Source organism: Labrus bergylta, chromosome 23 (assembly GCF_963930695.1).
Source record: "Labrus bergylta chromosome 23, fLabBer1.1, whole genome shotgun sequence".
In the NCBI taxonomy this organism is placed as follows: domain Eukaryota; kingdom Metazoa; phylum Chordata; class Actinopteri; order Labriformes; family Labridae; genus Labrus; species Labrus bergylta.
The window spans coordinates 13,938,490-13,962,213 of record NC_089217.1 but is presented as its reverse complement, the minus strand read 5'-3'; the positions used below and the strand labels follow the sequence as shown (position 1 = coordinate 13,962,213).

The window sequence follows — 23,724 nt, the reverse complement described above, 5'->3', positions numbered from 1 at the left end:
CACAATTCATAGCAGGACTAAATTCATGGTTTCAAAAGACAGAATCGTAATAACGATTTAAAGACGTGGTTATGATCTTTCTGGAGCTGTGTGAAGATTTGCAGGAAGGGACAAAATGAGCAGCTGAAGGAAACACGTTTCCTCTCTTTTTATTTAGTTCTTATTTAAATAGATTGTTCTCCGCTTTAAAGGGATTTAACTGCTTCATTAATATTGTGAGATTTTGTCTTAAAGTTTGTGTCAAAGCTTAAACGCTTACAAGTTAAATGCTGCACACGTTGCTGCCCTCTGGTGGTGACAGAGTGCACACACAGCTGTTCTGCACAGCCTGTCCTCCGTCCTCTCTGATCGGCTTGATGAAACCGCTCGCTCGCTCTCTGTGTCTCTGTTGTCGTTTCCTCCTCGGGGGGCTCTTCCCTCAGACTGATGTGTTTTTCTCTCTTTGCGGTTTCCTTGGCTTCACACTTTGCAGCACTTTGGCCGACACCGTGCTCCTCCTCCTGTGATAGTACTTAACACACATCTGTAAACTGATTACATTCTATGATCACTCCATTTTTCCATCGTGTGGCGCTCTGTCCGTTTTGCTTGGCGGCGGCGGTGTGAGAGTGATGAATGGCTCTGAGGCGGGAGGTGAAATATTTGTTTTTCTGTCCTCTTGGAGTGAGTTTTAATTTTTTAGGAGGGAAGGAGCCATGGAGATTCCTGTGGCTGAATTCAGCCCGGCTGTTATTTAATCATCACGCTTTTTATGACCTCCGGAGGCTGCATCCCTCATTTCTTACTTGAAATGCATCTCCGAGTGCACAAAGATGGAGACCCGGGATTCATAGATCTTTCATTTGGGCCTGAGTTTGTCGATGGCGGTTTGAGATGACCTGGCAGCGCAGTTTCAGGAGGAGAGGAAGGTCAGACAACATTTGTGAGATTCTTTTTAATCCTCTGAGCAGTCTTGCGTCCTCGGCACGACGCCAACTCAAACACAATCCTGCAGAAGAAAATACAAACTCTCATACCTCTAATCATCTTTATGGATGACTTCTCTTCTCCCTTGTTGTTGTTTTTAACTAACCTGAGAACCGAGTTACATCAATCAACAGGCAGAAGGATCTGAAGCCGTGTTGATCTGCAGACCTGCCGATGAGCAATGATCTCATGTTCTCTGAAAAAGGAACAAAGATAATCTGTCATCTGTATCAGTTGTAAGCCTGTAAAAACTTCATAAAGACTGATGAACCAATCACAGCCTCCCTGTCTCCCTGCTCTCTCTCCACCTCTTGTGTGCACTAGCCCACGCTCAAAGCGTTTCACCGATGACGGAGTTTATACTGAGAGTTTACTCACCGCTGAATGAGACGTGAGATGACGTAGTTTCGACACAGTGCAAAATGTTGCTTAGTATTGTGCTCATAGTGGATTAACAATGAGTCTCATTTGTACATAATAAAACAATGAATACCTGCTGTAAAGTAACTTACAGAGATACATTTGTTATATGAATTGGCGCTAAACAAAATAAAGATTGATTGCTTGATTGACCTTTAACACAAACAATCTCTCGCGGTGCCTTAACCACATCTTAAACATGTTTTTTTTTGTAAATCAGGGAGGTACTGTACTGATAACTCATGCACATCAGTGTGCACATGCATGATTGAATGGAGGTGTTTTATCTTAGGTCAAGGTGTTCTGTTATCAGAAAACACCAGGGTGGAACATGTCAGCAAGACCTCCAAGTCATCATGATGTTGTAAAAAAGTTTCCTCCTTAAGTAATAATAATCAAAATATTCGGGTGCTGGATGGTCTGGTGGTTATGTTGCGCACACTGTGTGCAGAGGCTGGAGTCTTGGTTGCAGCAGTGCGTGGGTTGGAGTTCGAGTCCGACCTCGGCCCTTTGCTGTGTGTCGTCCTACCACTCTCTCCTTCCAGCATTTCCTGTCTCTCTCGCTGTCCTATCTAATAAAACCAAAAATGGCCTCACAAAATAACCAAATAAATGTGTGTGTTTTTGTTTGTGTGTTTCCTGCAGACTCGGAGAACAGCTACACACTGAGCTGCGGCGTGCCCGTCCAGCCGGGTAAAGCTCCTCAGAAGAGGAACGTCACCGCTGCCTTACCAACCTGCGCAGGTACAGTCGCCCAAGCATGATGGGAAATGTAGTATTCAGGGCAGGACTGACTTTAAAAAAAAAGCTCGGTCTGAGTTCATTCAGCATCAGATGTAGGAGAAAAGCAGCTCATCCAAGATCGATGAGATCCTGAGAAAGAAAACTGTTTCTATAAGAAGATATAAGAAGGCTAGGATGACAGAAAGGTACTTTAGACCTGTCTCTGCTAATAAAGGTGGAATCTGGGTAGAAATAGTGAAGCTATGCATCACTTAAAGCTACAGGAAGCAATTTATTTTAGAGGAGTCATATCCTTTTAATTCTTTTAAACATCCTGAGAAAAATCAATAAACCAAAAGGTATGTGAGGGAAGTGAGTGTCTGTGACTGGACTGTGTTACAGTAAGTGAGTTCAATCCTTTTTTCTGCGTTCAATGATTGGATGGCGTACCTGGCTGTCTATCAACCTTCCTTCCTACCTGTATACTGTGTGTATCGTGCAGTGCACTAATTGCACAACACCAGACTGTTTCCATGATTTAAAGCGAGGAAGAAAGTTGCAGGAGAATGGCAGAGAAAGGTCATTTGATGGGGTTAGGGATGAACATTCAGCAATAAAAAAAGTAATGCAGGTTTGTGGCTTTTGGGTTTGCTTAATTTCAAAGTCAAGCTTACTTATGCAGGCTTCTCCAAAGATTCATTTCCCATCTTTGACAGTAACTAAAGTTTAGGCCAAATCAAGTAGGAGGTAAAACATTTCATCTTGCATCATGACTTTGAAATATATACTCCAAACTTTTATTTTTTACGTTCATGATAAACTAACTTGTGTTTCTGTCTGCTGTTTATGAAAAAAGACACTTTGGCCCCGCCCATCAAACAGAAGGCGAGGTTTAAGATCAAAGACGCCAAGTGTCACCTGAGACCCCGAAACAAGGAGAAGCACAGAGACGCATCCCGACAGAACATGCAAGGTAAACAGCTCCTCACATTCACTGTTTCACTCAGTCAGAAACACCTCACCTCCTGGTTAAGCCTCTCTCTCTCTCTCAAACACACATACATGAGGAGCTGCCCTCTCCTTCTCCATCCCGTCCTCCTCATTCTTCACTTTTTGTTTTCTCCCCTGGAAGGAGGCCAGTTCCCCTGCACCGACGACTGCCAGGTCACGTTTGTCAACCTCAAGTGCGACTCATCAAAGAAACGCAGACGAGGACGCAAATCCCCTACCAAAGAAGTTTCCCACATCACCGCCGAGTTTGAGATGGAGATGAAGGAGGAGGAAGCCTCAGGTAAATAAACATCACAGAGACGAGAGGTCGCCATTCATGCATCTTAAAACATGTCTTTAAAATATGGATTCTTACCAAATTAAAAAAAAGTTTGTTAGGTTTTAAAACTGTAAAAAAAAAAAAAAATCATATTTTTTCCCTTCAGACTCGTGCAACGTGGACTGTGTGCGGGAGAGGATGAAGCAGAAGCTGCAGAGCGCCATGCGGACGCTCAGGAAGTCCATTAACAAGCAGCAGTTCTACATCCAGTTCTCTGGGACCGAGTACGAGGTGGCTCAGAAACCATCCAGGGTCCCCGAAGGTGCCGAGGCCTGCAGCACGGGACAAGTCCTCCGAGACGGAAAGTGTGGTAAGCGTCGAGAATCTGCAAGTTGTCCACTTGTGTCCTGTTATTGCTGATCTGTGATAATAACAAACGAACGCCTGTGTCGGCGTCCTCAGTGAGCTGTGGTGTGGGGACGTTCTACAGCGGGGAGCAGGAGCAGTGTGTGCAGTGCCCCCCCGGGACGTACCAGGACACCTCGGGTCAGCTGTCCTGTGAGCCGTGTCCCAGCACTGAAGGACAAGGCATCGCTGGAGCTAAGAACGTGTCTCAGTGCGGAGGTAAATCACCATCCAATCACAACAGGCGTTTAAAAAAAAAAGTCCAGGTCTTTTTACAGAACCTCAGAGTTCTTTATTGACTGATAAAGTACTTCAGACTTTTAGCTGCAAGGATTTCTAATAGCTGAGTTTTGGTGCTGATATTTAGAGTGAACGTGATGCAGGTGTGCAGTAATGTATGTCTTTCTTTCACTCTTGCAGACGCATACATACAAATACTTAAGGTTGGCGCCCCCTTGTGGCCATCATGTAAACTGTAGTTGAGCTAAAGAGAGAGTGACAGACCACTGTTTGTTTGATCAATTACTGAGCTTCAGGGAAGACCACTTTGTAAAGATATTAAGTAACTGATGGACACTTTGTTAAGAGATAACAGACTGCACATTCAGATAGATGGATTAAAATCTGAATGAAGTGAAATGGTTTTATTCCTTCGGTCCCTCAGGTCAGTGTCCAGCAGGTCATTACTCCGCTGACGGCTTCCGCCCGTGTCAGACGTGTCCTCTGGGCACGTACCAGCCGGAGCCGGGCCGCGTCCTCTGCTTCCCCTGTGGAGGAGGTCTGATGACCAAGTATGAAGGATCAGTCTCCTTCAGGGACTGTGAGGCCAAAGGTGAGGCTTTGTGTGTGTGTGTGTGTGTGTGTGTGTGTGTGTGTGTGTGTGTGTGTGTGTTTTACTTTTTAAGATTTCTCAAATTTCTACTCATTGCATTTCCAGTTTATACCGTACAGATTTCCGTCGCTCCAAGAGGATTTGATTTAGTTTGTAGTTTAATATTTTACCCATTGCAGGATTAATTCATATGCAATATTGTGCAAACATCCATGATCTTTAGTGATTTTGGTGACTGGGGCCCTGTCCGAATAGTCACAGTTCAGTAGGCAGTACGTACTTTTCAGTAGTAAGTTTCAGTAGAAAACGTGGTCATTCAGTATGCATTTTTTGGGTCCACCTCAGTATACTGAACATTTCAGTGTGGATACTAACTTCCGGGTTTCATGCAGTATGGATCGGATGCGTGCTTTCAGGAAATGAATTGTGTTTTACCCACAATGCTGTGCAAAATTAAACGTAAATCGTGCCTTGACTTCCGCCTCCAAATCAAAATAAATGAGCGTGGATTAATAGAATCAATTTTTAATCTAGAGTTAAAGTCCCGACTGAAATCACTACTTTAAATTAACAACAGAAAATATAACAAATGTCTGCATTATTATAAAAACTTTCCCCCTCTATCTAAATAATGATTTCACTCTTTAAATGCATCTTTATTGGTTTATTTTATATTCTGTATATTACTGTCCTTCATTTGTACTTTTCTTTATGTACTGTATGTTATTTAGTTATTTAATCTGTCTTTTACTTGATTTACATTGTGATATTGTTTTTTGTTTACCTGACTGTATATGTGCCTTACTCTTCTTGAATAAAGCTAAAAAAAAATTAAAATGCGGCCGGTTCAGGTAACGTAAATGACGTCACTTCCATACTGAATGAATCAGAAGAAGTAGGAACAAATATCTGCCTACTGTGCGCGCCTACTGAATAGTAGGTACTAACAGTATGCAGCACGGATATTACATACTGCCTACTGCCTACTGACAGATTGAGATGAGATGAGATGAGATGAGATTCAACTTTATTGTCATTACACATATACAAGTATAGAGTAACGAAATGAGGTTTGGCATCTCACCAGAAGTGCAAATAAGCAGAAAGTGCAAGAGTCTGTGCTATGTACAGTAATTACAAAATTTACAGATGTAGACAAAAAAAGTGAATTATTAGGTATATCTGGATGGCTGGATTAATGGCTAGATTGAGTAAGTACTTAGCAATTTGGATATACAGCCACTGTCTTCCTCCTTGAGGTTGACATTTTTTGGTTTTGTGTAAATTATCCATAAACATGGTCTACATATCTGGTGCACAGACATTCAGGGTTCCATTCATCCATTATCTATACTGCCTTTCCTGTGTGGAGCCTGGAGTCGATCCCAGCCGTCATTGGGCGAGAGGCGAGGTACACCCTGGACTGGTCGCCAGACGTATAGAGACAGTCAACCAGCCACACTCACATTCACCCCGGGCAATTTAGAGTCACCAGTTAATCTAACGAGCATTTCTTTGGACTGTGGGAGGAAGCCGGAGTACCTGGAGAGAACCCACACATGCACGGAGAGAACAAGTAGACTCCACACAGAAAGGCCCTGTACGATGGGGAGTTGAATCAGGAACCTTCTCACTGTGAGGCAACAGCGCTAACCACTGCACCATCATGCAGCACATTTAGGATTCCCTCAAGTTAAATCAAAATCACTTTGGTTACCTCCTGACCTTTCACTAGGCACCATCATCAGGTTAAAAACATTGTGTCCAACTCTTCTGAAATTCAACTCAGGCCAGGCTTCATACAATGCAAAGAACCAGTTTGCTTACAAAGATGATTAACTTGGTGAGCAATCTACCGTCTCAGCATCACCCTTGCAGCATTTAGATTGTTTTTTACAGCGAAACGTTTATCTCAAAGCATGACTGTAAACTCTACGTCTTGTTTAATGTTCTTTAGATTGCTCGACTTTCTCCTGAGTGATTGGAGGTTTTTATCTGCCGCTCAGAAAGCCGTGTATGTTAATCCTGACATTTGCAAAGAGACGAGCCATTTGTCAGCAGTTTCATTGTTAATGTCATCATAAAGGATGGTGCAGATGTGTATGAGATGGCTATTTGCACAATAAAGTCATCTATACGGGAGTTGTTTAATGCTTTGTTTATTCTGTAATCTGTGCATGAATAAAGTCACAGCTGTGAGAGAAGCATCTTTGATACTGTCTGCTCTTTATCTTCATTCAGTTTAAATTGTGTGTTCTCTGACTCCCTGTTCCCCCCTCAGTGCACTGCGCTCCGGGACATTACTACAACTCCAGTACCCACCGATGCATCCGCTGCCCCGCAGGAACCTACCAGTCTGACTTTGGTCAGAATTACTGCATCACCTGCCCGGGGAACACCACCACGGACTTTGATGGCGCAACCAACGTCTCCCACTGCAAAAGTAAAACTGCCCCCAAAGTGTTCATTTAATTCTCTAATCTCGAATGATGTTGTCCAATCAGTCAAGTGGAATAGGCCTCCAGGGCAGAGTGCAGGTCTTACAGAAACAGCTGTTGTTTTTTGTCAAACATTTCTGTTGTGTTTCCCTTAGACCAGCTGTGTGGAGGTGAGCTGGGTGAGTACACAGGTTACATAGAGTCTCCCAACTATCCTGGAGATTACCCGTCCAACGTGGACTGTGTCTGGACCATCAACCCGCCACACAAGAGGCGGATTCTCATCGTGGTTCCAGAGATCTTCCTCCCCATCGAGGATGAGTGTGGAGACGTGCTGGTCATGAGGAAGAGTGGTAAAAAGATATTTCAATGCATAAGCTCCTCATCTAAACTGAGCAGATAGATGAACAGTATGTAAAGTGTTAGTCTGCACGTTAGCCCACTTCTGTTCTTAGGTCTGAACCATAGGCCAACTGTGGTGGAAACTCAAAACTCCTAGCCCTAAAATGACCTGATGAAGGTTTTTGGTTTCCATTCTTTCTCACGATTTCAAGTGTAGGAGACAATGTGCAGTGGCCCTTTTGTTTCCTGGCTTTGCAAGCAAAACTAAAATGAATTCCAAAAAGCTCCGACCACATCCAGCCAAAGAGATCTAAAAAACAAAACACATTTTTCAATTTTCCACTCATGCAGAATAGAACCATATACGTTTTTTAGTCCTAGAATAGTCAAGATGTTGGAAATAATATTGTAAGATCTTGATTTCTTCTCTTGCAGCTCTTTCCACCTCCATCACGACCTATGAGACGTGTCAGACGTACGAGCGGCCCATCGCCTTCACCTCTCGGTCTCGCAAACTCTGGATTCAGTTCAAGTCTAACGAGGGCAACAGCGGCAAAGGATTCCAAGTTCCTTATGTGACCTACGATGGTGAGTTACCATCAGCAAGATTTAGATTCACATCTGAGTGACATTAACGTTGAGAATATCTGGATTCACAGGTTCACAGATTCTACCATCGTAACAAAAAACCTTCAACTTTATCTTGTGGAGTTCTCATAATTTAACTGTGTTGTGTTTCAGAGGACTACCAGCAGCTGATAGAGGACATAGTGAGAGACGGCAGACTCTACGCCTCAGAGAACCACCAAGAGATACTGAAGGTACTGAAGAATACAGCTCAGTACTACCATTGCATAATGCCCTAGTTTTTAAATTAACAGTACTTTAAACAAAACAAAAAATGCCTTTTTAATAGACAAAAGAATGATACTTTAAGAAAAACGATAACTATAAAAGAAACAAAAGGCAACTATCATAAAAGCCAAGTGATGAATAAGTGTTTTTAAGAAGGTCATTTAGGTCAGTAATAATAAAAAGCAGTAACATCAATCCTAAAAACTCACAACGGGTGCAGCAGCACTAAAAGCATCTTTTCCCTATTCAGTCCAAAACCTTGATATTTTTAAAGTGATGACCTTAAATGTTTGAGACAGGAGGGTCGTCAGCTAAGAATGAGTGCCCTGTAAATAAACCAAAGACTGGTGCTTCCTTCCTTATTCGTTGTTATTGTCTGAGGAACAGGACTCAGTATTAGAGCGCCTAAATCTGCCACATGGTCAGAATATCAGGACTTGTGTTTTACTTGCTATAAAGTTGTGAAAATTCAAAGCCATTGAACCTAAAATGTCTTTGAGATGTTCCTACAAGAGTTTCAGAGTGAACTCTGTTTGATTTTAAGCAGGTAAATATGTGTGTCATCTGCATAGAAGGGAAACGAGATGCCATATTTTGGATGAATGTCCCCCGCTTACAGCGTATAAAGAGAAAAAAACTTAAATGTCTAAGAGTAGAGCCCTGAGGAACTCCAAAGAGGAGAACTCCTCGGATATACCTTCAATGCCAACACAGTGCTTCAGGTGGTAAAGGTGTTTTGTTGTTGACTGATCTAAAAACATCTACAGAAGTTCAAGTTTCTAAAACAGCACATTAATGTTGGGATCAAACTTTTTGTCGCCCCTGCAGGACAAGAAGCTAATAAAGGCCCTATTCGACGTGTTGGCCCATCCCCAGAACTACTTCAGGTACACGGCACAGGAGTCCAAAGAGATGTTCCCTCGCTCATTCATCAAACTGCTGCGCTCCAAAGTCACCAGGTTCCTACGGCCGTACAAATAGGAGGCGGGGCCTCTCCAATCTCCTGTTAAAGGAATCCCATCATCCTGCGTCATTCCAAATCCGGCAACCTAAATGTAACCCCCTCCCCTGCCCCTGCCCCGTGTACTTCCCCTTCTGCCTAGGTCGATACATTGACGTTCCTGTTCTGTGACTAATCATCTTCTTCTGTCACATGTTGCCTTTCCCCCATCTTTAACTTGTAATACGTCATTAACCGACAACCCTCCCCCAGTGAGTGCAGATTTAAGGATAAGGTTTGACCGATTAGAGTCTTTGAAAATTTGTGCTGTGTCACAGACATCATCATTTTTGTGTGTATATATTGCTCCTTTAAATTTGACCATTTAAAACCAAATGTGTACAACATTCAAGAGTTTTGCCTCAGTACTAAGGAACATTTAGAAGCCCTGTAGGTCAGCCTGTTTGCTACATAAGCAAGAGGGCAATGTCTGGCAATATTGGTGATGCATATTGTATTTTAATATACTGAATACTGTATGTAAGAACAATGGTTTTAATGGGTTTGTGGTTGCCGTCGTAACTTTAAGCCACACGGGAGCCACATATTTAGTCCTCACAACGTGGAATCTAAAGAGTTTTTAAAGTCTATTATTGGGCGTCCAAGAGTTGTTTAAGATTTCCAAAAGTGCATTTATTAGCTCTCATGCCAAGAAGGAGAATTGAGCACGCTCATGTTAAAGGTTGCCCATACTGATGCTTTTCTATGCCACTGGTTTCTATCTCTGTTATTTCAATGATCAAAATAATCTCCATGTATATTTTATAACCAAAAGCTGTGGCAAGAAAGAGAGAGAGCATTGAGTGTAAATTGGACAAAAACATTGGCAACATTGCTGTTACATCATGTTTTTAATATGTTTGTGCAATTTAGACAGTGTGCAGGAGTTTGCCTGCAACTTTTGGTCATGAAAACCAAGAAATGAACCCAATATTTGATGTCTAGAACTTCTATTTTTGTTCCAGTGGTATAGCAACAGGTATCGATATTGTTTGATTTACTAGTAAATATTTGGACAAACTTAGGCAAACTCTTTTACCATCGGCCGGAGCGAGGCTAACTGTTCCCCCCTTGTTATGTAGAGTTAAGCTCGCTGTCTGAAGCTACAAATTGATCTGAGTATAAGAGTGGAATTCATGTTCTCGTCTATGTACTTCATACAGGACAGGAGCCCCTCTATGTTCTCCCCGTGCATGCGTGGGTTCTCTCCGGGTACTCCGGCTTCCTTCCACAGTCCAAAGACATGCTCGTTAGGTTAACTGGTGACTCTAAATCGTCTGTAGGTGTGAATGTGAGTGTGGCTGGTTGTTTGTCTCTATATGTCAGCCCTGTGATTGACTGGCAACCAGTCCAGGGTAACCCCGCCTCTCGCCCAATGACAGCTGGGATTAATTCCAGCCCCTCAGCCACCCCAAAAGGGAAAAGCGGAATAGATAATGGATGGATCCAAGTCCATTATTTAGTAAAAAAGTCCAGTATCAACAAACCAGTGTATCGGTCAAACCTTATTTCTGCACTCCATCTTCTCATCTCCGAGCCTTTCTCAGATTTCTGCACCTTCTTTAACAAACTTGTTTCTCCTTCAACCTGCTTTTTTTTCTGTGTTGTTTTGTTTTTGTAATATTTATACTGAACATGTCAGAGCTTGCAGAGGCCCTCGTCACAGATGTTTTCGATACGTCGACGTACAAATTTGTAAGATATGTGTGTCTGTGTGGGCACGCAGGATGTGTTAGGATGTGTCGGCCCACACAGTGTACAAGGATGTGAATTTGATTTTTCTTCTTTTTTTTTTACTGGCCCCGATGTGCACGAGACAAAGATGAGGGAACAGTTGGTGCACTTAAACACACATTTTAAAAATGATTTGAAAGAAATGTTCAAATGTGGACGGGTGGGCTTTATCCCTCGGAGCACAGGGGAAGATTAAAGGGGGTGAATCACAAAGTCTATATTGTAATTTTTTTTAAATAATAAAAAAAAAAGATATATAACAAGATGAGATAAACTACCTGCAAGTAACAGATTGTTACTTTAGAGAAATGTATGTGATGTAACTAATATTTGGAACTTTAATTGCACTTGAATTTTATATTTTAAACTGTAGGAAAAAGGTTACGTACTTGTTTCTTTTTGTTTTGTGTTGTTTTGAAATATGCCACATGAAAGACAAGCTGCGTCTCCTGTCGTCGCTCCCACTCTGTTGCTCGCAGTTAACCCCTAAAAATCTCTTACTTATGGCAACTTGCGCACACAGAGGAGCGAAAGAGACGGACAGAGACAGTGTGAGCATCACATCTCTCAACTAGCCCCCCCCCCCCCCCCTCCAATCCACCACCACTACAGTGTGTCTGTGTTTCACTGCCCAGTCCTGCTTCATCCCTCGAACATAGCTGCCAGAGAGAGGAAGCGTCACCATAAAGGCTTCTTGTATGATGGCATTATACAAACATTACATACTACTACAGCATATTAAAACCTACTCAAGATATAAGCATTCACTAAGATGCAACCTCTTTCCATTTATCAGGAAGTGTAGTGTGCACGCTATGCTGTTCCTTTATAACCCAACTAAATGTTTCTGTGTCATCCCCAGTGGTACTAATATGTCTAAGAAATCCTTTACCGTATTGAAGATGGACTCGAAGTCTGCACAACTCAAGTGGAGTGTAAACCATGTACGATGTTAGACATGTACAATGTTTAACATGTACGATGTGAGATGTACGATGTTAGACATGTACGATGTTAGACATGTACGATGTTAGGCATGTACGATGTTAGGCATGTACGACGTTAGACATGTACGATGTTAGACATGTACGATGTTAGGCATGTACGATGTTAGACATGTACGATGTTAGGCATGTACGATGTTTAACATGGACGATGTTTGGCATGTACGATGTTTAACATGTACGATGTTTGGCATGTACGATGTTTAACATGTACGATGTTAGGCATGTGCGATGTTTGACGTGTACGATGTCAGACATGTACAACGTTTAACATGTACGATGTACGATGTTAGACATGTACGATGTGAGCTGTAAGATGTTAGACATGTACGATGTGAGATGTACAATGTGCGACATGTACGATTTTTAACATGTACGATGTGAGATGTACGATGTGAGACATCTACGATGTTTAACATGTACGATGTAAGATGTACGATGTTTAACATGTGCGATGTGAAATGTATGATGTGAGACATCTACGATGTTTAACATGTACGATTTGAGATGTACGGTGTAAGACATGTACGATGTAAAAAGTACAGTGTGCGTGGCATGTTGGTCTGGAGGTGAATGTAGTGGCAGGGACACGGTCAGAATGAGAGGCCTCTCCTATCTGAGTGTCTGGGTCTGTAGCACTTGCTGCTTCATGTGTGTGGTGTCGTTAAAAAGAGGCAAGCTTCCCCCGTCAGATAAGTTCCCCTTATTGGTGTCAAAATTCCTGTCAGAAGTGCCGGTGTCAAAAAGAGGAAGCGTCCGGTCTTAGTGCCGAGCACGAGGAACATGAGGAGGCTTCAGTGCGTGTTCAGAGCTCATCTCAACACATTGATTAGAGGTTAAAGGACCAGACCGCAGGCTTTGCAAGTTTGAGCCCCTTGACTACAGATCATGTTGCCTTTTGTGACCTTGCAGTACAAACACATATTGGCATTATTTAGGTGAATGTGCCAGTTATCTGACTTCTTGAGAGTTACAGATTTCTATAGATATATAGCGCAGGCAATCAGATGGTTAGCTTAGCATAGCATGAAGACCAAGTACAGTACTGGATCTGTCCGAAAAAGAAAATCTGCTTCCAGAAGTTTATTACAAACACATTAGCTGTGTCCAAAATCACACACTCATTCCCTACTCACTACATAGGGAGTTCTCTATATAGTGAACTCAGTCCGCACAATTTGAAAACATTTCAGACACTACTCGCTCATTCACCGGTTGCCGACGGTGACGTCATTGCTGTCGCGCAGCTGGACGGTGGGTGAGGATCAATAATAATGGTAAAAAAAGGCATGAATTAGCATTAGCATAAATTTTCACAGATAGTTGGTAGCCTAGTGGTTAGTGTGCGTGCCCCAGATATGGAGGCCATAGTCCTCCTAGCGTTAAAAGAATGTGTGCACATTCATGGTCATGCAGAACTTTTGTAATGAAGAGGCTGAAACATGCAAAACCAAAATATGGTCCCACTGAGCTAGTCATTGTTAGCTTCTTCTCCTGAAATACAATATAAGAAAAAAAGTTAAAATGTCCAACAACACGATGGGAAATACCTTTTTTTTTTAGTTTTTTTTTTTTGATTGATTGATTGGCTGATAATCCCCCCTTTAAATCGACGTTCTTACAATCAGCCCAAAAAGCAGTGAATTCACTGGACGCTGGTTCATAAACGGGCCTCGCCGACAAGCTGCCACACACACACACGTAATGGTACGGCCCGCTGAGGAGGGTCCGATATGTTTGATATGAGAGATGGAAAAAGTGATATGAAATGCTCTAAAATTTATAATTGACTGTTTTTATTTTCCTGAGAATGTATTCTATTGTGAAAGGGTGTGTGTGTGTGTGTGTGTGTGTGTGTGTGTGTGTGTGTGTGTGTGTGTGTGTGTGTGTGTGTGTGTGTGTGTGTGTGTGTGTGTGTGTGTGTGTGTGTGTGTGTGTGTGTGTGTGTGTGTGTGTGTGTGTGTGTGTGTGTGTGTGTGTGTGTGTGTGTGTGTGTGTGTGTGTGTGTGTGTGTGAGAGGTTTTGTGCCGGGCGCCTGTGATGGAGAACAAAACTGTGTGTGTGTGTGTGTGTGTGTGTGTGTGTGTGTGTGTGTGCTTGTACTTTAGTCCAATTTGTAGAGGAATAATTTTAACGTTTGTGTTAGTCGGTTGTACCCAAAGAGAGAAAGTGTAACGCAGTGTTGTGCCATTGTTTGGTCCATGAAAACTCCAGTACTGAACAGATTCAATAAAACAGTAGCAGAAAACATACTGGGCTCGCGTCTTTCTTTCTGTGTGTCCATGTAGAGTTGGAGCAGCTCGTATCTGCTCGTTTGGATCTCTTATCTTTCCCTCTTTGTGACGTAGCACACGACCAGCCTGGAGGACGCTTCTCCAGGACGCTTGTGGAAAATTTAGCTGACACCGTTAATATTTCTTTTATCTTAAAGCTTCACAATCTGTGCGGCAGATCTCGGCGTTACACCACAAACACTCATCGTCATCCACACTGATTATTTCCTGTCCATTCATTTCCTTTCTTCGTTGTCCTCAGAAGAAGATGGGAAAGGAGACGACCCGCTCGAAATGCTCTACTTTTTGAAATGTTCAGGAATGGTTCGAGGAGAAGACACTGCTCTGAAGAATCCGAGACTTGGGTTTGATCACTTTCGACATTTTTGAAAGCCACATATGCTCTTAACTGGGGACTCCTAAGCTTTTCAGCTCGTGACCCCCAACAAAGGCCCACCACTGTCCCTGGAGATGGTTAAAGCGTATAACATGCACACAGACACACACACACACAAACAGGTCTATCCAAACACTGACACAAAAGGACAACACAAAGGAATACTACAGCCTAAAAACACAAGGCATCTCATGACCCCCCTTTTGGTGGCTTGCGACGCCCCCAGGAGCCCCAACCGCCCCAACCGCCGCATGCTAGCATAAGCTAACCTGCCTGTAATTGTCACCTGCCTGTCCAACAGGAAGCAGAACAACTCCACGTCCACGGGTAAAAGACAACACAAGGTTCACCCTCGTTTTAGAACGAGCTTTATCTGCTTGGCGTTTCACCTCACTGTGATTATATTTTCTCTTCTTTGCTGCTACGTCCACGTCCTGTTTGAATCGGGTCCAATCACTGAATTGTATCCACTCCTAAACTCACCTGCTGCGCTGTCATTGGCTGGAGGAAACACGCCATCTCCGCCCAGAAACATCCCGAGTCAACCAGAACAAAGCAGAACAGTGAAATCCAGTCAGAGGACAGAGTCTCTGCAGACACAGTCACCACCACACATGTACGGAGGCCCAGAAGGGACGATGGAGCGGCTTTACTTTCTTGAATTTTTTGAATTTTTTGAATTTTTTTTCAGGAAAAAGCTAATGACTCTATCTTCAACTTTACACACTGCAAAAACTCAAATCTTACCAAATGTATTCGTCTAATTCCAAGTAACAAATATCAAAGTCACATTCACATTCACCCGAATCACCAGACAAGCCCAGATAAACATTTCCTTTCACGATATATAAAAAGAAAAACAACTTAAGTCTGAATTGCTTGTAATAAATACAAATATCTGCCGATGCAGCAGACATGTATGTGTCCTGAAAGAAGGTGTGACATTCACTGGTCATGTGAATGTTTTTATATATTTATATAATGTTTAAAGTTACAGGGACAATGCACATTCATAACATGTCTGTAATGAGCCAGTTTAGCCATCATGTCTGGTGAGAGACAGAACAATAGACACACAGAGAAAATGAAAACAGAGCAGCAATCCTACAATAACCTTAATATACTGCTAATAATCCATGTAATGAGACATTTTGACTAGAAATAAGACAAATACACTCGCCAAGATTTTAGTTTTTTTGTGTGCAGCAGATTTTTTTAGGAGTGTCTTTACAATATCCCACTCTTCCTTGTCCATCAACTTCAAGCTGTGGTTGGCAACTTTTAAAAAAGCATTTCATTTGAAGAAGAATTGAAACGTGGTGAAGGAGAGGGTTTTTTTTCTCCATCATGTTGAAAGTGTCTTTCTGTTTCCAGACCAGAAATCGCCTCTGGGATTGTCTCCATGACGGATATATTGTATTTGCTAAAGTGTCACTAAAGTGTGACTCACTTTTTGCATTTGAGTGACTCAGATTGATGCAGGGTAAGCCTCAGATCTCGTATAAAACATTTGTCATATTTGCTCCTCGTCTCCTTCCCAGCTTGTCTGCACCAAATCAAAAAAAAAACTTTAAGATGTCCAGGATTGTTTTTCTCTTTGTTATAAACAAACATCTCTTCCAGGGATAATCCATCACAGCCTGACACCTTTCATTTGATTTGGTCAGAGTGTGAATGTTTCTCTTTGAGAGTTTGTGTCTCTGCTGCATTACATGACACTCTGTTGTCAGCGAACAGCCTGACGCCAGAGGAAAGAAACCGTCTGCTCCAGGAAACAAACATGTCACCTCACTCCCTTTACTGATGTGTGGTTATGCATTTTGTTTTTCCTGAACGGCAGCGTGTCACTTTAGAGTTTTAAAGACGTCAGAGCTGTACATGTGTTCCTGCTGCAGAGTAATCAGTGTAAGTGTTCCCTGAGATCTAAATGTCCTATAACTCTGTCAGTGTCTCCTTTAATGAGCGAGTTCACAGCCTGCTCACATATCTCTCTGTAACTCTTTGCTGGTGTTCATTAATCATTTGTGACAGGCGGATCTGATATTTCCTACATGATCTTTCCCGGGGACGTCCAATCAGCAGCGAGCATCTGCAGGAATATACGCCTGTAACCAGATGCTGAGATTACTCTCTTTGCTTTCCTCTATCTGCTCGCCTCTCCTCCATCAGTCGCTCCGCTCAAAGTTCACCGCAGTGATGAACACGCTGCAGACTGATGCGGTGACAGAAATGTTCCTAAACGACTTCTGTTTGGTCTAATTAACGGATTCATCTGCTGTGTTTACAGTCAGGCCCGGGTAATGACTCCATCGCTCATCCTGCAGAAGGATTTCAGACACATCACGGGGAAAAAAGGCAAATGCAAAACATTTTTTATGGTGAAGGGAGAACCCTCAATCAAGTAAAGATAAGAATAAGATTTAACCACCGATCAATAAAACATGGTGAGTTATATCATCATGTGAAGAGTCTTAATTCGTGATTGGCTGCACCTGTGGAGGTAAATACATTAGAGTAGAGAGACTCATGCATGTCTCGATTTGCACTGAAAAAAGTCAGCGATGGATTAAAATGTCAGCATAAATAATTTGTTGTCTGTTCTGCCTCAACTATGAGTCAATAAGAATACTCTTCATGTTGTGTTTACAGAACATTTCTCTGTTTCCTCCTCTGCTTGAGAAACTCTTCATCCTGTTGAAAGTCCTCCTCACTCCTGCTCACAGTTTAACACCTTAGGAGCTCTCTGAAGGGCTGAAGCACTTTGTGAATAACTTTCATCTTTACAAGGATCTAGTCTTAACTTTGAGAGGAAATTCTTAGAAAGTGTCCTGATTCTATTTTGTCACCAGGAGCGACCATTAGTACTGAGGAGGCTTTGTGAATATACGGCCCGGCCCAGCTGTAGAGTAGGTGTCAACGTTTGAAAGAAGCCGACAGGTAAACATTAAAGTTGTGAACTGAAATGTGTCCTTGAGTGTGTCTCTGTCTCTGTCCTGTTTCCAGGTGTCTGTGGTGACGAGGACGCTGTGTGGCTCAGGCGGTCCCACCTGTTCTGGCAGCACCTTTACTGTTCATGAGCCACATCGTTCATGGCTGTGCTTGTTTTGTGACATTGTGCCATGAGGCTGCTGTTGTGTTGGAGCTACTGATAAGTTGGTGTGTGCACCAAACAAAAGAGTAACACATTAAAATGTGCAGATGTGTGATCAGGAGGATGTTTAATGTGAGAACCTGGAAGTTCTTGCACTTCTGTCTTGTTGTTTCTTATAGTTTATCTTTGTAAAGATTTCTTGTTTGATTTTTTTGTTAGAGAGAGAGAGAGGACAGTGGATAGAGTCGGAGAGAGAGAGAGAGAGAGAGAGAGAAAGTGGGTAATGACATGCAGGAAAGGATCCATAGGTCAGCGTCGAACCCAGGGCGCCATCCTGCAGGACTACAGCCTCCGTGCATGGGGCTCACGCACCAACCGCTAAGCCACCGATGCCCCATTTATCTCAAATCTTTAAAAGTGATCGATGAAGCTCCACTATACAAGAGTCAGGCTGAAGGAGTTGTTTCCTGATGCAGACGATCCCTTTATCAATGTTTTTTTCCTGCCCAAAGTTTGACTCTTTGGGCATCTGTTGGGCTTTTGACCCTCTCTGTAGTTCTCAACCCCCAACCCCATGCCCCTTGTCGGCCATCTTTGCTATGTCTCTTGAAGGAAGGATTACTAAAATATCAAGCTGATCTTGTGGTGTTCACTTCCCTCATAAACGAACCTCAGACCCCTTTCTTTCCTTTTTTTTTTTACCTCGATAACCGATGGATACTTCACTGGCCCCACCCTTTTTTTCTTAGTTTAGTTAGGACATGAGTGCTGGGTGGGTGAGAGGGTATTTAGGAGTGTCAAATGCAGTTATTTGTTCTGTTTCTATATTTTTTTTCATAAGTTGAAACAGCTACTCGCCATTTGCATCTGAACTGTTTGCGCCACATTTTAAAAAAGTGATCAAGAAAGAAGCGTTTTAGAGACACTTTTGAGGAGGGTTCATGTGTGTCAGGATCATTTTCTGCACTTAAGATAATTAAAGGAACAAGACACTTTTGTTCTCCAGCACGTTTCTCTGACAGACTTTCATATTGTCCTCCAGCAGATGGCGCTCTGACTCCAGCCTGAGACTCTGCGGCTCCCTGGCTCTGTCTGAGTGTGCTCGTACAGTCATAATGGATGCATGCGAGTCTGAGCTCCAGATTGTGGTCTATTTGTTTAGCTCATTACCGGCCTGAATCCCAGTGCAATTACCTGCGGATAAACAGGAGCAGAGGTGGTGATTCGCTGTAATGCTGTAATTTCTCTGATTATCTGAACACGGCCAATAAACAGCGGAGAGAGATTCTAGTTTTTCCCCCGCTCAGATTTCTGCACAAATGCAAAGATTGAAGAGGCTGGAGCTTACCGAGGATTAAAAATAAAATACTCCTGATTGATCTGTTGTGTCTAGGAGGAAAATAACAATCGAGGATGTCCCGTTCTGATCAGAAATCACCAGTTTTACCAAGAAATATATAATTAAACTATCACCGTGGAATAATTTAAATCACAGCTCAAATGATCAGATATGGTAAAGGAGTGTGTCTTTGTACATTGACTTGTTTGTAATTATATCATTAAAAAGGTGCAGTGTGTTTCAGTGTGTATCTGTTGTAGGATTCAGACTTCTTTTTTTATCTCCAGTATGAAAAGAAAAAGGCTCAGGAGTAATATCCTGAAAAATAGAAACACTAACATACAAATGAAGTTAAAAACCACGATGGAGAAATGAAGAATATCAATGTGTGCTCTGGATTTAACAGGAGGGACTCTTTAAAAGGGCTTTCACACATGCAGGAAACTCCTGAAAAACTTGTGTGTGAACAACCAGATCAGGAGGAGAATCTCCGGAGCAGTCCTCCTGAAATTATCTAGATATTTTCAGGAGTGCAGGAGGTGTTTGCACATCCAACTATCTCATGAAGAAGGTGTTTTGGACAAACTGCCCCATTGAAAAAGAAAACATCCGGCACACTACGCTGACTGTTCTCACATACTTGACAAAGGTTCAGAGGGACAGAAGCGTCGTGATGTTTTCTGATAAATTGGTGATGTCGAGCAAAATAGTGTGCAGCATGTTTTCTTGTCAAAGCAGAAATGTAAAAACATCTCAGGCTGGCCCCAGCTCCTCAGTTAGGTGTCCTGCATTAAAGTCAGCGTCACAGTTTGGACTGTTTACTGTTCCATGTCGTGCGGCAGTCCAGAGAATCTTGAGTCGATGTTTATAAAAGAACGGAGAGCCGGGGTGTTTTGGTCAGCGCTGGAGAAATGTGTTCCTGAGAGAAAGAGAAGTTTCACGACTGAATTCTGCAGCAGGTGGTGTGCTGAAACTGTTGCATCAGTTAGAGAAGATAATAATTCTAAGAGAATGGGGTCAAATTATGAGGAAATGAGGATTGTTGACTTTTGAGCATGCACATGTTTCTGATGTTCAAAAAGCAGATCGACGACGACTGAAGGTTCAGATCTAAAAATCAACTCCTGAACGTTGCGTGTCAGTGGGATGAAGTGCGTGCATGAGGTGACATGCATCATTAACAAAAACCCAAAATGTAACATCATGACTTTTAATATTATGTCTTATGAATACTTTACATTAATGTATTTTTCCTCTTATATTCTGCACATTGCTACTTAAGAGATAAAATTTAAAAAGCAGCATTTTAACTTCTGACTGGAGAGCTTGTACTTTTGCTGCACCCAAAAAAATGAATCTACTTTGTTGCAAATAAGGTTTTACATGCACAACGAATATGTCTGTTAAACACAGAAAGAGATTAGATATGTGGTAGCACTCCTCTGACAGGAAAATATAACAATAATCAAAATGTTTTAATATGAATGGTAATTGTTCCATGTAATCATATAAACCAGAGTATTGATTTTTAAATCTGTAAAACACTTTTCAGTCTTCACATTCAGAGATTAACGTGATCAGTGAATGCAAATGCATGTGTGTTAACCCTTTCAGACTTCTGTTTGGTTACCCAGTCAAATGTTTTTTTTTAAAGGGGGGTGGGCCCTTGACCTCAGTATGTCTAAATTCCTGGACCCGTCCCTGGTGTCCCCTGACGGAGCGTAAAACCTCCATCGTGATCTCAATCTGTGTGAATTAGCTCTCCGTCCCCACCTCCCCCCTCCTCTCTGCACCGCTCACCGGGGAAATACGGTGGGCAGGACTGAACCGAGAGAGAGAGAGATAGAGAGAGAGAGAGAGAGAGAGAGAGCGATCCACAACGCTGCGCCGGTGCACCACGGGGTGCGCATTCAAACTGACCAGCGCGTGTCTGTGAGAGCGCAGACACCTTCCTCTCTGCACATCATCACCGATCATCACCGTTGCTGCAGCTGAGCCGGTAGGTACATTCCTCTTCATCTTTTACATGATTTTACGCAGAGGTGTCTTCTTCTCACGCATGCAAATCCAGCAGCGGACATTTGTGTTGAATTAAACCCGAACATCGCTGCGCATTTTACGGGTCACTCTCAGCAGAATGGGATGTTTTCTCACTCGTGAGGAGGGGGGGGGCGTTTCTGCTGTCGCCTTCATAGTCTGGATTTTTAATAAAAAACATGCATTCAGGATCCCAGATTTAAAAAAAAAAAAAAAAAAAAAGGCTCCGGCCGGAATGCTTTTATGTGAGATCAGGTTGCATCCAAGGGGCAAAGTCTCCGGAGTGCAGCGCAGACTGGAGAGGCTCTCCACAGCCCGCATGGGTCCGTCGGTGCAGCATGAGGGTGGACATGGCTGAAAAGTTTGATACGAGGCAAACTTGGGCAAAATGTGCACACGTGTGCTTTTATCCTTTGATATAGGCCAATGGTAATATTCTGTTTTTCCAAATGGGATCACGGCTTGCAAAACTCTGCCTGCACGATTGTAAATGAAACGAAGTTTGTTGCAGGTCAATTTAAGATAGAACTCAAATAAGACAGAATGAATTCAAGTTTGTCACAAAAATGAATTTAAGAAAAGTGAAGAGGGAAAGTTGGAGAATTCCAAAATGCAGCTGTTGTCATCATTATTCTATATTTTGTGTGTGTGTGTTGTGTTTTTGTCATGCAGCCCGGTCTCATCCAAAAGCATCAACGCTTGTCAGGGTCCTCTGCGTCTCATTCAGACGCGCGAGGTATCCCTCAGCGTCTTGAATGAGACGCTTTTGTCTTTAATTAAACCCCTCGTGCCTCAATATAAGATGCTGAAAAAAAGCTGCCGTTTATGACTTTTATAAACACAAAGAGAATCTGCTTCCAGTGGTGTGAAACCTTTCCCAAATCCCTAACCTTAAACATGTTTTTTAATCAACCAAACCAAACTAAAAGTGTATTTGTATGATGTGCATCACACACTGCATCATGACGTCTAAAAGGCTGTGACGACCTGGGATAAGAAGAGTTTTTTTTTCTTCAGTCTTGCTGCATTTTCCCCTCATAAATTCTGGTTTGTCCACGTTTCACAGAGCTGCATGCGGCTCCAAATCAGACCAGCACACTTAAGATCTCCAGGCTACACATGAAACAGATAGTGTGATACAGCTCCACACTCAGATGCACTTTAATTTTCTGCGTGTGTCCACATGTAGCAGAACACGAGCCAATAAGAGGAGGAGGAGATTTTATGCACTCAGTGTGTAATGTGATGGCCGCTTGTTAAGTATGAGAATAAGACAAAGAGGAGAGAGAGAGCATCAGTCAGAAAGACGCTCTGTGATTCTACCTTTATCAGAGACTCTGCAGCCCCACACACACACACACACACACACACACACACACACACACACACACACACACACACACACACACACACACACACACACACACACACACACACACACACACACACAGTGCACACACACGCTTTACTGTACTGAGCTGGATCTGTCCTGGTTCATACTGAAGCTGCCACAGGGCTTCTTCTCCTTTTTCTTCTTCTCTGGGTTCTCTTCTTCTCTGCATCTCCACCCTATAGGGCTTCACAATAAATCGCGATGGCATCATCCATGTTTGCAATAAACAGATCACAAATTTCTCGAATTTAACGCAATAAATACTAAATAATAAATGGTACCTGTGTGATGGAGGCCCAGGTGTAAAGGCCGTGCCTCAGTGACATGTTGATGCAGTCAGTTGAAGCTCCAGCTGATACCCTCAGATTAATTGGTGCCAATTTTAAGGGTTACATTTTTTTTTTTACATTTTGGGCTTCATGAGTCACATCATGCAAACAAGAGTATTTTTTGAAACATGAAGATACACATTTAGTTGTAGCTAGTATGCACTCAGTGGACTCCTTCTCAGGCGGGATCCAAAGAAAGTCCTCGAGTACACGAGTCACTGAAGGCAAATTTATCTGCAAAGGACGAACGTGTGGATGCACTGCGTCTTCCTCAGAGTCAAAAACACACTTTAATATTTGTTAAGTTACTGCACTTCATTTGGTTATTGAATTATCGAAAAAAGTAACCACACATGGTACAATTTCCTAATACAATGCTTGCCTAATATGAACATTAAACATATTTATCTGGTTTAAGTTTCTCTACTTTTCATATCGTACTATAACTTTGAACCCGACCGATTAATCAGCTAGCCGATAATATCGGCCGATAATATCGGCCGATATTATCAGATCCAGTGACTATCGGTATCGGCAAAATGTATTGCTCCGATATAACTCAAGTTATTCTCCAGTCAAATTGCGTTTAATTTGAGTTTCATTGTATTACACTAGCAGTTATTTTTCACCAGCAGAGGGCGCTATTTGGATTACAACTTGCATCATCACTCTCCAGAGTGTCGAGCTGTGACGCACGTAAACTGGTGGTTCTGTTTATTAATCTGAAATGTTGATTCTGCAAAACCAGAGATTTAAAGTTTGAGTTAGCGTCGATAGACACCGGACAAGCAAAAAAACAAAAAAGAATTATATAATATTAAAAAAAGCCGCTCTTCCTTTGGAATGATATTTTAACTATTCGCTGCCATCTTTGTG

The 23,724-nt window shown here is 42.4% G+C and overlaps 2 protein-coding genes across 5 annotated transcripts in view; both read left to right on the top strand.

The window, feature by feature from the left end:
• Window positions 1-14,241, top strand: part of scube1 (signal peptide, CUB domain, EGF-like 1) — a 97,123-nt gene extending 82,882 nt beyond the window's left edge. For all 4 annotated transcript variants that reach the window (XM_065951303.1, XM_065951302.1, XM_020634788.3 and 1 more), the window contains 11 exons: window positions 2,032-2,130; window positions 2,966-3,082; window positions 3,242-3,400; window positions 3,546-3,749; window positions 3,842-4,003; window positions 4,449-4,616; window positions 6,898-7,059; window positions 7,210-7,407; window positions 7,832-7,984; window positions 8,138-8,217; window positions 9,080-14,241. In XM_065951303.1, the coding sequence (XP_065807375.1) occupies window positions 2,032-2,130; window positions 2,966-3,082; window positions 3,242-3,400; window positions 3,546-3,749; window positions 3,842-4,003; window positions 4,449-4,616; window positions 6,898-7,059; window positions 7,210-7,407; window positions 7,832-7,984; window positions 8,138-8,217; window positions 9,080-9,232 (1,655 nt within the window). In that variant the 3' untranslated portion in view covers window positions 9,233-14,241. The remainder of the gene's footprint in view (window positions 1-2,031; window positions 2,131-2,965; window positions 3,083-3,241; window positions 3,401-3,545; window positions 3,750-3,841; window positions 4,004-4,448; window positions 4,617-6,897; window positions 7,060-7,209; window positions 7,408-7,831; window positions 7,985-8,137; window positions 8,218-9,079) is intronic.
• A 6,690-nt stretch (window positions 14,242-20,931) lies between these two features.
• mpped1 (metallophosphoesterase domain containing 1) overlaps window positions 20,932-23,724 on the top strand; it is a 77,488-nt gene continuing 74,695 nt past the window's right edge. Inside the window, exon 1 of the mRNA XM_020634831.2 lies at window positions 20,932-21,088. The gene's annotated coding sequence lies outside the window, so the exon portion shown is untranslated. The remainder of the gene's footprint in view (window positions 21,089-23,724) is intronic.